General features: G+C 31.4%; 1 protein-coding gene across 1 annotated transcript; it reads left to right on the top strand.

Annotated features, from left to right (window-relative positions):
• Positions 1–16,874: 16,874 nt before the first annotated feature.
• On the top strand, positions 16,875–17,464 carry LOC126899370 (uncharacterized). Its single transcript, XM_050674247.1, has one exon. It carries the CDS (start codon positions 16,875–16,877, stop codon positions 17,460–17,462), a length of 588 nt encoding a protein of 195 aa, XP_050530204.1. The 3' UTR covers positions 17,463–17,464.
• The last annotated feature ends 442 nt before the right edge of the window (positions 17,465–17,906 follow it).

The raw sequence follows: 17,906 nt of genomic DNA, 5'->3' as shown, positions 1-17,906 counted from the left end.
AAAAAAAAAAAACACATCATAGTAAAATTAATACCTTCTCAGCTTCGCATCGAAGCTAAAATTGACTGGCGTCAAAAACGCAAGTACAAAAAAAATTAATAATAAATAGAAAAAATAAATCACAACAACGCGTCGCAAAAAGTTAGCTGTGTCATCTTGACACGAAGTAACATTAATCAAGAAAATATTAAAATTATATATGGTTCGCCCTCACCGAGAACGATTAGAATTTAACATTGAATAAATGAACTATATTTGAGAGAAAATTACACTAAAACAAATGTGCTGCGACACAAAAAAATTAAGTCTCTAAAATTTAATAAATTATTAAAGGTTAGTAATCAGAGTAACATCATAATTAAATAAAAAACCTATAAAAAATTGACAAGTGTTTGCATAACAGTCGGACAAAACTCACGAACTTGATTAGCAAATAAAACACGTCAAAAAAAATTACTTACGGTAGCCGGAAACACATCGTGCTATACCGAAATAAGAAATAAAATAAATTATGTGTGTAGCAAGACACAAGAGACAAAATTATTTTTAAGTTAACTTGTAATCTTCTCTTCCCATAATACCTTGAATAATAATTCAATAATTAATAAGCGCACGGAATTAAACATCGTGGCTAACNAAATATAATATCAAGAATTTTTTCACAAAAATAGCATATTTTTGCATACGGTAGTCATTTTCACCATGAAGACAAGTCCAGATAATTTATAATNAACACCCCAACAGAGAGAAAAATATGAACCAATAATAATAATAATTCTATCTTAATTAATTGAAGTCTTCAATGATGGCTTCGACGTTGGTGATAAATGGTGATGGCACGGTGTAAATAGACTCCATGACTGTAACAAAAGCTTGTTACCCAACCGTCCAGGAATGTGAACGGCATCAGACGGCACTTGTGTGTACATCACGGGAAGGCACGGCAACTCTTGTTTCTAAAACATGGTTTTAGGCAAATAACAATGTCCAAAGGACCAAAATCGTTAAAAATGTTATGAGCCATTAAGAACAAAATTAATAGGTTTGATGTACATTACTATACAACGACGACAACTCAGAATAAAATTTACGAAAACATAAAAAAAACTAAATATAGAATAAATGAAAACAAAGGTAAGCCTAGCGAAAATCGCAAGGATCCTGGCCAAGGTCGCTACTTTGAAAGGTTACAAATATATAAAAAAAAATCAAACTAATTGGCCGCAACGAAAAATTTGTAACTTTCATGGCGTTTTACAAAATTATAAGAAAAGGGTCGCCAACCTACTGGGCGAGACAGTGTATTGTCGGACCACAGTAGGATTTAAAAAAAATTAACTTTTGTATATTAAAACAATTAGAAAAAATATATAATTAATAAATATTAAATTTGATGTCCGTTGAGTCGTTGATAGTAGATGTACACCAAAACCTCGTGACAGTTGTCACAAAACCATATCAATGAGGGATGGCGTTATACAAGGCCGTTGCCCGTACCTTATAAACTAGGGGAATTGATTTTTGAAAGGAAAAAAATACACGAGTCCATTGGAGATGGAACACGCAAAAAAAAGAAAAATATGATGGTTAAGTTAAATTAAGGGGACTTTATTAAGTAAAAAAAAAAACAAAAACAAAAAAAATTAAGTTAGCACGAGGCAAAAAACCGAATGGTTAAAAAACCTCGTCTACAAATTAAAGGGGATTAAGAAAGAAAAAAAAACAGATATTAATAAAAAAATACTAGTTACACCTACACTTTTATTGTTAGAGAATACGATAAACGTCTTCGGGTACCCGCCGGCTATTAATAGCAGCATTGCCGCTAAGCACAGCGGGTATACGTCCCATGTAAGCGACTGGTTTTAGGCAGTTAGACTTAGCTTGCAAGACGTTGGGACACCCCGGAATAAAATGCACTACGTCACCACATTGTACCAATAATATATACATATCACCCATAAAGTATAATATAAAGCCTATAAAAAAAAAATCACAAAAAAATATGGATATAACATGACAGGTGGTCTTGTACACGCCTGCCATGTTGCGGGACCTAAATAAAAGAAATAGGGGCACCTACACAAAAATAACACCAAAAAATTAGAAAAAAATTGAGATCCTTAATGACTGAAATTAAATGCAATAAGCATAGAAAAAAACGGTAGCACAGTGGGGTCGAGGCACAGTATAGACGTGGCATAGATGAGATAAGTATAGATGATATCTGACAGTGATTAAAATCACTATCATAAGAAACGCTTCGATGCAAATCTGTAAATAGTGTTTCCTTTAGAGAAATTGGTGAAATATTTTAAAAGCAACATGNAAAAAAAATAACGGACACTCACGAAAATATATATATAAAAAAATGAAAAAGTTGCAGCGCACACAACAACAAAAATTACGAACGCTACGGACGGGAAATAGTACGACCAGTTCCGACTATGGCTATTCCCCGACAAAACGTCCGACGTTTGACCCGGCGGTCCGTTGGCGACAACACGGCTAGCCTTTAGAGTAGGGGTCAAAAAAAAAAAAAACTTAATACCCAGTGCCGGAAATTACTAAGAACAATTAAAATCATAAGGCGACAATGTGTGCGGTGAGCAGTGCAAATGACGTTCAAGATGGGAAAGGAGCGGGGTGAATGTACACACAAATGCCGTCCATGAACCGATCTGAAGTAGTACACAGGTGACTATCTCGCACGCGCATAAACAAATCACAACACCTTATCATGATAATTTTACCGACAAACGCCGTCGCAGTCCGCATTCGGCTCAACACAAATATATATATATATATATATATATACAAATAGACAAAAAATAAATAGATACTTTTGTCACGTTACATTGTTTATAAAAAAAACAGAGGACAAAAAACAGGACTTGTCGCCTCGGTAGTATAGCTGAGAAAAAAAAAATCCCATTGTCACGGCATTTGTAGTAACCGGCGGTTATGACTCTAAGTGGTGGTGGTGCCAACTTTGAACACGTTCATTGGGGGAATACAAGAATATTGGTACAGGTACACAGTGTACGGTCAGCTGATGACAATAGGATAACAATTATCGGACCGGTTGACTGGTGGAGGTTATCAAATATACAACTATCAAGAAATACTTTACACCTAATGCACACACCACTAATCGAAAAGATTTATTTAAAAAACTAGTATAAATTCTGCAACATTACAACCTTGGTGTAGCCATTGTGATTAAAGTCTCAAGCTCCAATAGGTGTTACTGTCGCTGCGATTCGCATTCACCGTTTTTTCAATTGTTTCGATTGAATCCAAAAGTTCATAATATATTCGCTTCACAACTGAGCATACACATTCAGGATTGTCCGAATTTTTTCCTGTATCCGATAATTCACAACCATCATAATGTAAAAAGTCTGCACCGGTACCGTTTACTTTATCACCTAGACGGTCCGCAAAATATTGCAAATCTCGATAATATTTCAATAATTTACTGACTGGTTTAAAAACTCTATCCGTCGGATCGTTTTCAATAAGAAAATTCAATTTATCAAATATATTACTGAAATAATCCATCTTACGCGCATAATAGATTAACAAATACTGAGATGCGATTAGTAGTCAGCAGACAATGTTATTGCTGCACAACACTATCCTTTCCAAACAACTGTAAGACAATTGATCTCGATAACGAATGAGGTGTCATTTATGGATTACACAACCTACCTACGGCTTATACCCCGTCAACGACGACGACGAACATTTATTGTAAATAAATTATTCAATGAAAATATATGAAATACTAATTTATTAGTTTATAAGTATCATTGAATATTAATAATAATTAGTATTTTACTGAAATAGAACTTATAATAAGAACTACAAAAGTTGAAATATATATATTTAATTTTATTTGTTTACTAGAGATTGCCATTAATTCTCAAAACATTATAGAACATACAACACACTTGAGTAACAATATAGTGTCTGATATTTCTAAAGATATGAAAAACCATATGGTATCATTAAAAATTGATGTTTCACGGCATAACCGATCTTTCTTGGAATTAATGTTCAATACATATCTTGTGATTCATTGCAGTTCATTTTTTTATAACATGAGTTGGAAAGTTCTATGGAATGAATTCTAATGTATTAAAACATTAGAATTATAAAGTTCAAAGTCATCATATTATAATTAATAGTTAAATTTATTGAATCATTTTGTGGTAATTTTATTATTTGTGTATATTTGTTGATGTGGTCTTATCTGTGATAAGCGACAGATAAAACGAATGTTACCTATCTGTACTTGTCTAGCAGCGTTAGTAGTAGTTCTCCAACCGTCATGTTAGAAACGACCTATTGTTGCTTTACTTAATAAAACATTAAGGATATTTCTACGTCGTGTATCTAAATTGTTTTAATAATCATTTTCCTATCTTTTACTAAACACACACGCAATTCACGAATTTGTTTATATAGATTGATTTTTCAGTAAAATTTACAACACTACTTCATATATATCTAACTATTAAGTATAATAGTGTGTTACTACAGTTCAGGTGCGGAGTTTCGTGTGTGTTGTAAAAGAGTGTTTTTTTTTATTATAAAAGTGCGAATTGAATTTAAATGTGAACGTAAATCGTCGGTCGTGTTGGCGTGTTTGAGATTTTGCCGTTTTGGGGTCGAAGTCTAAAACGTGTTTAACTACTCGTTTCCGTTAGGGCATTATTAAACTAATTTTAGTTTGGACTGACCGGTTAGTGTTGACAAGTCAAACATCGTGTGGCTCAGTAGGAGTGGTCAAGTGCCATGTTGCTTGAAGTTCATTGTGTGTTAGGAACCAAGTAAAATTGGTGATTGAACAATATGGTTGGTAACAATGGAGAGAACACTGGTATGGACAATCAACTCCGGTTGTTTTGGACTGATATGTCAACAACAATACCGACATTTGATCCTGTTAGTGGAACAATAACTATTGATCAATGGATCGATAGAGTGGAGGAGTGTGCGTTACTGTACGATTGGGACGATGTAGCGGCACAACATTATGCGTTGCGCAAATTAGGAGGAGTCGCCAAACTTTGCTTAAAGCTGAAAGGACGTGGGTCGATTGGATCGGTCTACTAAAGACTGATTTTCCTACGTCAAATGCAGAGAGTGCTTTACAAATTTGACTAGAACAGGATTATACAAAAAAGTTTGATCAAAATGTCATGGAATATTTTTACGAAAAGTTATCTCGTTGCAATCTAGCTGGGATGAGCGACGATAAAATTATTCAATGGATTGGTAGATGCATTATTAACGATCGATTATCTAGGACCGTTATCGCATTATCGAAAACCTGCNGATTTTGCCGTTTTGGGGTCGAAGTCTAAAACGTGTTTAACTACTCGTTTCCGTTAGGGCATTATTAAACTAATTTTAGTTTGGACTGACCGGTTAGTGTTGACAAGTCAAACATCGTGTGGCTCAGTAGGAGTGGTCAAGTGCCATGTTGCTTGAAGTTACATTTAGTTACATCTTTGGATGTTATTGGTATCTAGTTATATAATACTTATGTATTATATATACATATTCCTAAATCCTTAATAAGTAAACTGCCATTTTCTCTAATTATAATTAATAGGTAAGTCACGGGCATTAAAAACCCTTGTTGCTATTATTTGCAGGCCTATCAAGTTAAAACTTTTTTAGTTTTATCAGCGCTATAATATCTTATTATTGTTCTGTGACACTTAAAATCCTAAAAAGTTTTTTTATTATAGTTAGAATATATTTTTATATTATTAACAATATAACTTACAAGGAGAGATCATGGTGATGGGATCGCCGAATTTAAAAAAAATTATATGAATCTAATCTAAATTGAATATAAAGTTGTACTTACTTTGAATTTTTTAAAAGGGAAAAATGATTTAACAGACAAATAACCATTTGAACTACCTTAAATAGCCTTTTTTATCCTCTCACAGTCGTAGCAACCTATGGGTCAATTGGTAACGCACTAGTCTGAAGTACGGGGTTCAAATCCCGCGAAACTGGCTTTTTTAATATATTCATAAAACATTTAAAAAATATTGTCACAATATTTTTTTATAATATTTTAAAAATATACCTTTAAAATATTGTGAGAATGTAATATTCGCTGCCAAAGTATATTCTGAGAACATTGTGAGAATATTTCAAAATATTCTGGTTAATTCTAGAAATATTTTAATATCAAAAATAAATATTCTAGAAATATTTCATTGCTATGTGGGGGGTGGTATGCTACCGCACATTATGAAAGCCAGCGCATATATTAGAGATCCGGTTGTCTTAGTTACGAAAAGTATTAAACATGTCGAAAATAATAACTAAAGTAGCCGAGCACCAGGTAAAACTGTGACGTGTTTTCGCTGTCCAAAAGAGGTACATGTATCTGGAAATTGTCTACAAAAAATTTAATAGTTTCAGAATAAGTGATTCAGCAACTAAGTGTCATAACTTTAATCGATCACTGGATATATCAATTATGATCTACTAGATGAATATCATACTCCATACCTTAGACTAATTCATATAGTTATGATGATTAACAAAAGAAACTAATCTTACACTTGGAGGAGAAACATGAACTAGACAAGTTTAACTAATGGCAACTATGAATTTGTTTATTTAAATAACAAGATATATTTGTATACAAAATATTTTTGATAAATGGTTAAGATTAAGACGAAAAAAATAAAATATCCTGTTGGCGGTGAAAAACTAACAGAAAATGAAAGAAATCGAATAGATTATGAAAATGACCTAATTTATTATAATAGAGAATTAGCAAAAATTCGGTCTAAATACAATTATTTAGAAGAATTGAAAGAAAAAAAAAAGGTCATTTATCAAAAAACACGTCAAACTCGATTGGATATACTTCGTGAACTTGGAGAACAAATCTGTGAAAAACAAAAAAAAATAAATGAAAAAGAAATAGAAAAAGATAAAAACCTAAAATTTTTAGAAGAATATAAACACATTTTTGATATAACAATGGAAAATAGACAAGTACAATATAATAAAGTCTTGGATGTTTTAGAATCAGACATGAAATTTACTATTGGAAAGTTTAAATCTTTAACACAGAAAGATAGATATCGAAAAATTTTGATGGAAAAAATCACTTCAACAGAAAAAGAAATAAAAAACTTAAAAGTAATCTTTGAAAATTAGACACCTAAATAACTATTAACAGTATATAGAATTAATAACAATTATTTTATAGGTAGTTCAAAGAAAAGAATTATATAATTCAGAATGTTTAATAGGTTGTCAACGTATACACTTAGAACGTCAAAACGAACAACGTTTTATAAAAATGAAAGATGCTGTAGTAAAGAACAAAGAATGTAATTCTAATGATGCTACAACAATTATTCAAACTCTTTCAGAGTTTAAAAGAATCACTAAAGTATAAATAAATAATAAGAATATTTTGATTGATTATGCATCATATAATAGTATTTAAATAGTTGTTAATAACTTAAAAAAAACAATTAGAAAGTATAATTATTATAATTTTCAAAATATTCTGAGCATTCTACTAAGGTTTCTCCATTTTATATTATTTTATAGGATTTAAATTATTACAAAAATAAATGGAATGCAACTAATAAAAATTTTGAAATTCTCCAAGACAAGAACTTTAGTAAATGTGCTAAATTAGCATTATGGCAAAGCCAAAATGATATGTTTTCCTTGATGAATGATACATTAACTAAAAACATAAATGATGGCTTGTTAAATCAGAAACAGATCATAACTACTTTAGACCAAAAGAACTTGATTTGTGCTGGTGAAGCAATAAGCCAGGAACGTGTAGCGATTAATACTAAAATAATAAATAATCTCCGCGAAAAAACATCTAAAGACGAAGATAAAATAATTATGTTAAAACAAGAAATTCAAGAAGTATGATAATACTATTAAAAGACATTTAAATTTATGTACTATAATTTATTTTATTGTTTTAATGAAAGGTAAATGAATTAAGAAAGGACAACTGTAAACGAGCTATAGAACTGTCAACAAAAACTAAAGAAGTTATTCAGGAAATAAAAAAACGCATAGTAAATGAGAATTACGGTCAAAACCTTAATTGGCTTTATAATATACTTACTTTAATAGTTCAAAAGTAAAGTTCACAAATTACATAAACAATTAAATAATGATTTAGCATTGATGTAAATTCTATACCACACCATACGTTTAATTGTTAGTAAACTACTATGAAGTAGTATTACTTTTAAATAAACATTAAAAAAATAAATACATCATTGGTTCTATAACATTTCAAAAAATAAACTAATAATTCAACTTTTTTTTTAATTATATCCAATATTGGTATTATTGATGCAAGACTTTACTTAAAAAGGTTTTTTTATTCAATATTAAATGAAATTGGTTTTGAGTAATTATTTATTTTTTAAATTAATATTATTAAAATGTATTTTATCACTTTAAAGCAGCTTATAAAGAGTGTTCATTAAGTAAGGAAAGAAAGTGTTGAAATAAAATAATCTGCAACAACAACGTGGTTTGCCACTTGCATAACGACTAGCTATGGTAGCAAGGGTCGCCACCACCTAGGCAAGGTGTCACACCTATCACATATGATTACCATCGGACCATAGATGGAATTTAAGTTTAAGTTAATTTATAGTTTAGTTAAGTTAATATGTCGTTATATGTATAAATGATAATAATACCTCGTGGTTTATTAACTACAACTATGATAATTGAAGTTGTAAGTAGTTGATATGTAAAACATACTGTAGCCCGTGTCTAGATTAAGGAACAGGGATAAAATACACATGAGTACTTTAGGTAATTCTGCAATTAAATAAATATTACAGTTAAAATTAATAAGAAAATTTAATTTAATTGTTAAAAAAAGAAAATTAAGTTTAACATAAATAAAAATACGAATGTATCAAAGATCATGTCTACACAAAGCAACAAAAATAAAATAAAATCAAATAATACAACAAATATTACGGATGTTATTGGAACACATCCGTTAATGTTAATTGGAAATTAATGAAAAACCCGAGGAGCGGTCTGGACCCTTGTTCCTTAGCGTTGGATTTAACACGATCAATTACAGAAAAGGATGAAGAGCCAACACCGACCTAACGGCAATTTCAAATCGATAATGGCCAGTGCTGCGTCAGAAAAAGGTTCATTCGTGCATTCTCTTGCGTGATAAAATAAATAAGTAGACATAACAAAAAATTCGATGGTGCTCAGGAAAAACTTGCTAAGTCCAAAATTTGTGAAAAACTAGTTTATGTCATATCTAGATACAGAAGAATTATACTGTGTTTTGGGTAAAACGGTCTAAGTCATACACCAATTTTACCAGTTATTATACACTTATGAAAAGTAGAACATTTCACAAAATTATTTATTTGTTTGAGAAAAACCAGTTATGTGACACAGACCATTTTGTATATGCTATTATCATTACGAAAATTGGCTTTTGTCAACTTAACACCAAAATAATTTATTGGTAAAGTGGCTAAGTTACTTAGCGGTGTGTGGATATAATTTTTTGTAGACAAAGTGAATGTCACCCATAATTTAATAAAACAACCACTCCCTATTTTTGTAACATCTGTTACTATCAGCTAGGTTATCTATCTGTGACTATCAATAATAAGAATTATTGTAACAAATTATTGGAAAAATTGAAAAAAATTCCCTCGTTCCCCGAAAATGGGGGAAATATCCAAAAAAATTACAAATTTAAAATTCGGTAAATTTTGTCATTTTTCTCACTTTATTCGGATAACAATAAAAACAACTCAGGTTAGTAAGCGTGCTAATGCAAGATCACAACTTTGTAGTTTATTTATATAATAAAATATATGTTTAGATGAAGAAAATATATCGGTTGAGAGCAATAACGTTTCTGGTGACTCATATAGACCACCTTTAGCTCGAACAAGAAGTTCTACCAGCGTCGAATCGAACATAGTAAGTATACCAAAGACAATACAATATTATTAAGTAATATTATTATTAAGTAATAAATTAATATTGTTTTTTGTAGGAAGACAGTTATTTAGCCCNATAGACCACCTTTAGCTCGAACAAGAAGTTCTACCAGCGTCGAATCGAACATAGTAAGTATACCAAAGACAATACAATATTATACATAATATTATTATTAAGTAATAAATTAATATTGTTTTTTGTAGGAAGACAGTTATTTAGCCCATATGGATGGAAATAATTGTTATTATTATTCTCCTTCTGCAACTTATTCATCAGCTATTGATGGTAATGGTAAAAAGAAAGGGAAATGAGAGTCAGTTTAAAAGGATAATCCAGACAAGTAAGGACTGATAGATGTAATAAACGTAATAAAGGCGAAGATTACAAAACAGGAAAAGGAAAGGTGATAATGGAAGAAAAATGAAATAGTTGGGTTCATGTAGAAGAAAGTGTAATGAACTGTTTAAGGATAATAATAAAAAAATTATTTTTGAAGAATATTGGAGTATGGGAGATTAATCAAAGAGGGTTTCTTATGTAATGAGCCTAATATATCTAAAACAAATATGTCTAAAAGAAAAAAAATGAGCATTTCTGAAAAGCACAGAAATAAGACATTTTCTAGAGAGTACTTCTTGCGTATTAATGAACAAAAGAAAAAAATTTTCTGTTCTTGTTTCTTAAGGACACTGGGTGACACTAAAGGCTTTCTAAACACAGTAGTAGCAAATTGTATTTCATCAAAATCAGGTATACCTCAAAACGATTTAAGAGGTAAAAGAGAACGACTTAACAAGCATTTGGAGCAAGATTTAAAAAAAGCTAAGGATCATATACTAAGTATTCCTTCATATGAAAGTCACTATTCTCAACGAGATACTAGTAAAAGATATCTACCTACTCATTTTACATTATCAAGCTTATATGAAGAGTATAAGCAAACAACAGATACACCAATCGGCCGTCCAAAATATGAAGTCATTTTTTCATGATTTATACCTGTTTATAAAAAAACCAAAAAAGGACACATGTAATAAATGTGATACTTTCCATATACGCATAAGTTTGGCAGATGGAGATGAAAAAGAAAATTTGCAGATAGTGTTTAGAGATCACTTAGAACAAGCTGACATGGGATATACTTCAAAAGTAGAAGATAAAAAAGAAGCTAAAACTGATGAAAAAATAATACTGATTTGATTTACAACAATGCCTTCCTACACCACATCTTGAAACAAGTGTTGTTTTCTTATAAATGTCAGTAGTGGACGTATAACCTGACCGTTCATGATTGTTCAGACAATCAAGGTTATTGTTTTATGTGGTCTGAGGTCGATGGAGGAAGGGGTGCTAACCAGATAGCTTCTCGTGTCGCTAAACAAATGTATACTATTGGATTACCAACCAAATATGTAACACTTTACTCAGATACCTGTGGGGGGCAAAATAAAAATTCCCACATGGTTGCAATGTTTATGTCAGTTATAAGATATCATAATACATTAGAAATTATAGATCATAAGTTTCTATTAGCAGGTCACACTCAAATGGAATACCATCCACACGATTGGATGCAACTAGTCAGTGAGACAGAAAAAATATCTATTCATTATAACGCCCATGGTGCATAGTGATTTTCTTAACTTAAAAAATCAACTACAGATGAGAAATAAAAATAGTAATGGTGAAAAATTTGTATAGAAAAATATAAAATGGTTGACATTTAAAAAAACTGATCTAGGAACTTTATACTATCAGGAACATTAGACATAAATGAACTATTCAAATCACTATCACTCTGCTCAAAAGGAAGAAGCCATTATCAACTTACTTCAACATTGTGCTATAATAAAACTGGTTCGATTGCAGAGAAGTAGAAAAAAGATCTTTTGGACTTATTTCCAATGATACCAAATGTTTTTCATGATTTTTATAAAAATTTACATACTATTTATTGTTCTAGGTCCAAATTGTTTTTACTTATAACTCGCTGCAACTCATTTTGAAATGGTTCGATAGATGCTTCGACACATGAAATTTTCTCACCTGTTATTTTAAGGCACCTAATACCATGACGATGTTTAAATTGTCTAGCCAACCTATACTAACAGTAAAACCATCTTCCTGCTTTGTTATTTCACAGTGAAATAAACGTGCTTTTTCGCAAATTATTTCACCACTTATCGGAATGTGATGTCTCCGCTGTTTCATAAACTATATAAATAAAGCATTTTCGAGAACAAGATTTTCCTGCTGTTTTAAAGTTTTACGGGTGCCTGGACCATGTTCAGTTGTGCTGAAAAACTTCATAATTTTCTCTTTATTTTTTTTTATGTCACCAATAGTCGATTTACCTATTCTGTACTTCTCAGCAATCATACCACACCATGGTAGATCTGGCCATTTTCTATTATTTTAATTATTTAAATTTTTTTATCTTAAGTTTAAGTTACGTGTTTACGAGGAGCCATTGTAACCAACAAGAATAATAACCACTCGGCAAAAAAGAAATAATCGAACTGACCATCGATTTATTACTATCAGTCTTTGCTAGGAACAGTAGATATTAAAAATGACAAAATTGTATTTCTTGATAACAATATCTTATACATAGATTAATTGGGTTCCGGGAATTCTCATAAAATCTATTTACTAACAAATGGAATTGTCCCGTCCGGAGGATTACCGCGTTCACCGGATTATCGGGGGTTCAGACTATCGAGGCTCTACTGTATACTTAATAAAAATATATCACCAAATCAATGTTCCCCCGTGGATAAGACGCAAAAAAAAATAATACCCTTATACAATATTTAATATCACCCTCTTACGCATTCTATAAAACGCAAACGTAAAAGATTCTATCACATTAACCAATCAAATATAACAAAAATATTTCAAGAATCTCACCAGAGTTCACTAAACTAGTTTCTCAGACTATAAAAAGGCCATTTTTCCACAAAAGAAAGGACGACGACGCTCCTCTCTGTCACTGCTACAACCACGACTATGCGTCTCTATAGAGTTCTCTATCAATACACATATATGGAATCTGCATGAGATTTCCCCCATTTAACGAGGAAAATATTTTCAATTTTGAGGGTAATGTCTTCGACTAGATACGATTTGTGAGCTTTTGACTATCGTTGTAAGAAATTGGTTCGGTGAGAGCTGAGAAAAAGTGGTAATAGACACAAAAAAAAAACACATCATAGTAATATTAACACCTTTTCAGCTTGGCATCGAAGCAAAAGAAAATATACTTTTCATAAAAAAATAAATTTTAACTAAAAAAAAAGGCTCAAAACATTATGATTAATAAAAAAAAATACGATAACCAGTCCTGGATGGGACTCATCCTAAGATGGAGATCTCAGTCCTGGAAATGGTCAACGCCTCACAAAAGTTAATACATAGTTAAAAAAACATATATGCTAGACTAACTGACTATAATACACCCTATTTATTATATTATTAAGTGTGAGCCTTCAAATATCGTTCGACCCATCCTCTTGAAAGTCTAAATCCGGCACTTCAATACTTTAAGATTAAAATAATAGGTGTCGCTAATATGAAAACATATACCTCTTTTTTTGAATATTTTGTCTTATATCTTGTGTTATCAGTAGAATGACATATTGATAGTTGTGTTTATATTGGTTTTGACATACTATTAGAACTACATCTCTCTGTTCTATATGCCTTTAACTCAGTCATTAAACCAGGATGCATATGCTATTAAAATATTCAAGAGTATTGTTTTATTTGAATTTGAATGAAAAAATATATTTTAAATATTTACTTTATATTCACTTAATAAGTTTCCGGTAGAACATGTGTACACAATTATCTGTTTAAGACACTTAAAATAAATAACAGACATTTATGATCCAGTGTACTGGAACCACTGCGTGGTTTAAATTATCTTAAAAAATTTCACTATTAATTATTTCATTAATTTTGAACAATTGATCTTGAATATCTGGTTCACTGCAACCTTTTGTAATAGATACACGGCTTATATTTATCACGATACAGCTTTACCGCATATTTATATCAATATGTCCCTTGGTCTATTCCTTAAGCTAGTTGTAAGCCTAATGACAATCATGTTGTTACCCTGATCGCGTCACTATTGTAGTAATTAGATGAGGAAGTATTGAATTACGTCGATTTTAGTATAATATAAGCTTTACAATAGTAGTAAGCAATTTTTGAACTCTTAAGCAATATAATAATTCCATATAAAAGGGAAATGCAGAGTAAGCAAATTAATAATGGTGGGAAAAAGAATATAAAAGGGAAACATGAAAAGTATAGGGGGACAACACGGGACGATACTGGGCGAGACGAGACTGGACGTTTTGGTCGAAGAAACGTCGAGTTACGGGTTAGGTCGTTGATGTAAGAATAACTTTATATTTTTTTTTATAAGATTTAATTAATTTTTGTGTTAAATTATTATATTATATTTGACTTTGTGTTTGATACATTTCGTAAATAAAATAACTATTTAAAAATCTGGACTTAGCGCAAATATTTTATATTCACGGTGATCTCGAAATTGTGTGTGTGTGTGCGGCTAGAGTCTAGGTTGGACTGCTGGTCCTTTAGTCAATCTTGATAATTAGTGAACGAGCTGGCTAGTGTTTGGGCTTAACCGTCCTTTAGTGGGTATAGTAAAAAGGTAGTTGTGCTGGTGGCTGACAAGGAGCCACCCTTCAGTCTGCTACTTTTGAGCTAGACTGTGCTGACGGGTCTAAACTCTACCCCTTTAGTAGTCCACTAATTAGAGAGATTGGGGCTGATCAGTTTATCCAACGGGAGGACTCGAGAAGAGCTCGGACGACGAACTCGTCGTCAATATATATATATATATATATATATACACAAAACTTTAATAAACCTTTGTGTCTACGTTGGGGCACTACCGACGTACGACATAAAATTTGGTGTCCCATGAGAGGAATCTCTGTTCTAACTGTAGACAACCAACGACGTATTTTATCGTCCAATATTGGTCTTTATCGTAACCATATTATTTGTTATTATCGTATTTATGTCGTTAAGAGGTTATTTTTTTTATATCTTGACACGGCACCGGCTGGCGCTTACCCGTGTCTCTCGCGATATCAGCCGTCCAGTTATTAATATGACACTCGATTGTCTCCCCGCCCTTGACACTGAGATAAGGCCGCTGCCGAGTATGGATTACGGATATTGCGTTCTATTGCGTTTCGGACGTAAACCTTAACTGGTCGTTTTTATTTTTCCTGTGTGGAACTTTTCTTTGATTCTCTGAGTTTTATTTTGGTGCATCGGCTACCATACTGATTTAACTTGTGCAGCCCTGCGTCTCGCCTTCAATACGGCCATTTAATTAGGCCCTTATTAAAATCACACTTGAACGTAACTCGTGGATTATATTATCCTGTGCGGATTCGCGAGTTGTATAACGGTACTCTACTGGTTTAACTAATAACAATTATATATATATACCGTCGCGTACGCTTAACTTGTGCGTTGTACCATATTGGATTACGCGTTAAGTGGCTCCCCGAAAGGAGTCAAAACCGGACGAGTGAAGTTAAGGTAAGAGGATTTGAGCCAATTCAGTTTTATTTCTAATTATATTAGATTTTAGTTTTAACTTGAAACGGTGAAGTCTCCCTTACATATTTGATAGTTTATATGGTTATTTGAACGGATTTAACTGGTGACAGCAGTGACTTTTTACCTGGGTTATTCACAGTAACGTGTTAGCGGGATTAGATTTAGCCTGGTCTCTGGGAAAATTTTCTTTTATAAAAATAAAGTCAGAACAGTTTATCTAATATAATCCGCCGTAAGTATTATCGTTTAAAGTGCTGGTTACAGTTTGTTATAAAGACCTTATTGATATCGACAATAAGTGAATTTCCGGCCGATAGTTACAGTCTTTAGGTAGATAAAAACAGGATATTTTCGTCTGACCTTGTCAAAGTGGCCGATTTCCATGTAACCGTTATTATTGTTGTTCGCTCGCTGCCATATCATATACGGCGTACCATCTTATCGCGGTACTTTATTACAACAATAGCAATAATAATAACACTTGTTTTCTACAGCAGTCAGTGATGGTATATTGAAGGGAATTTCCCGGAATGCAGGGAAATTTTGGTGAAATTTTCCTAAACGGGAATGCAGGGAATCTAAAGCAAAAATGATCCTTAAAACGGGAAATTTTGTATTCCTAAAATTGTATTTTTTTTATTATTTTATAAAATTATATTTTGGTTATTTCGATTTTTCATGTAACTTAACTCATACATTTTATAGATTCTATATATATATATTTATGGTTGGTACATATTATAAGTGGTTGGTAACTTCACTATTATTTTACTGTAATCTGTAGTTAGGTACAAATATTATAATGAAATTTGTAATAATGATAACAGATTAAATTAATAATTTGGAGGTGTGTGTATTACACTCCAATAAAGAAAAGAAAAGAAATAATGAACAACGATTATTACAAACGTATATAAATGGTTTATTGCACTATGGAGCGTATTATTCTGTACAAAATATATAATTATAAAATAAAGATCTTAACATAAAAACGTGTATTAACAAGGTAGATGAGATCGTGTGTAGTATTATCACATAGAGCGGACGGGTCGCCACAATAACGACAATGTTATCATTTTAACTTGGAAACTAGATAAGATTTTAGATACAAATTTATTTTGATAGGTAAAAATATTAACTTTTTTGTTGACTTGTTAAGTTTTATTGATTCGTTAAATTTTTTTTCTTTCTTAATATCAAAAAAAATAAGTTACCATTGATAAATTACCATGGATTCCGATAATGATTGTGGACCATCAACTCCAAAAAAAAAGAGAGCATTAAGGAACGAACTATCAAAGGAAGAAAAAAAAAGAGTTCACATTAAATTATTTAGAAAAGAATGGCTTGAAATAAAAGATTATAAATTTTGGCTTCAAGAAATATCAAATGATAAAACTAAATGTAAATGTGTGGCATGTAATGTAGTGCTGGTAAGTGGAAAAAGCGAGCTAGCAAAACATAGCGAAGGAAAAAAACATTTATCAAATATTAAAAGCCTGAGAGGATCACAAAATCTTAAAGTTTTAACTAAAAATATAAAGTATGAAGATAAAAATAAAGATATAAAGAGTGCAGAAATTAAACTATCAGCATATTTTGCAAATCACAATATTGCATTTCAGGCTGTAGATATATTAACTCCTGTTTTGCAGGATATTTTTAAAGATTCAAAGGTTGCCCAGTCACTGACACTCCATCGAAAAAAATGTACAAGCATAATTAACAATGTTATTGCACCTGTAGAAATAAATGAACTATTGAAATTATTAGAACATGTCCCTTTTCAGTTCTGGTCGATGAAAGCACTGACATAAGCTCACATAAGTTTCTTTGCGTTCTTGTCCATTATGTCCACCCTAAAGCAGGAACTGTACATACTAGATTACTTGAGTTGGTTGCGATAGATGCTACTGATGGCAGCGCAAAAAAAGTTTATGAAAAATTTAAAAGCTGCTTGCAATCAAAACAAATTCCTATTGAAAACCTTGTTGGAATGGCTAGTGATGGAGCAAACATGATGGTGGGAAAAAACAATTCTTTTTTTTCACATTTGAAGAAAGATTGCCCAAATATAGTTCTGATGCAATGTATATGTCATTCAGCGGCTTTAGTTGCAAGCAAGGCAACAGAAAAATTACCTAGGTCTCCTGAAGATTTAATTAGATCGGTAATTATTAATTTTATAACTATATTATTGATTTTGTATCTAACATTAATTAAACTATGATTATAATTATTATCAGGTGGCTACTTACATA

The sequence above is a fragment of the Daktulosphaira vitifoliae genome, unplaced genomic scaffold (assembly GCF_025091365.1).
Source record: "Daktulosphaira vitifoliae isolate Bord-2020 unplaced genomic scaffold, ASM2509136v1 Scaffold_2, whole genome shotgun sequence".
Lineage (NCBI taxonomy): Eukaryota > Metazoa > Arthropoda > Insecta > Hemiptera > Phylloxeridae > Daktulosphaira > Daktulosphaira vitifoliae.
This window is presented reverse-complemented; position numbering and strand designations above follow the sequence as displayed.

Coding starts and splice junctions, on each gene's coding strand:
- LOC126899370 (XM_050674247.1), top strand. CDS start 16,875: ATGGATTCCGATAATGATTGTGGACCATCAACTCCAAAAAAAAAGAGA.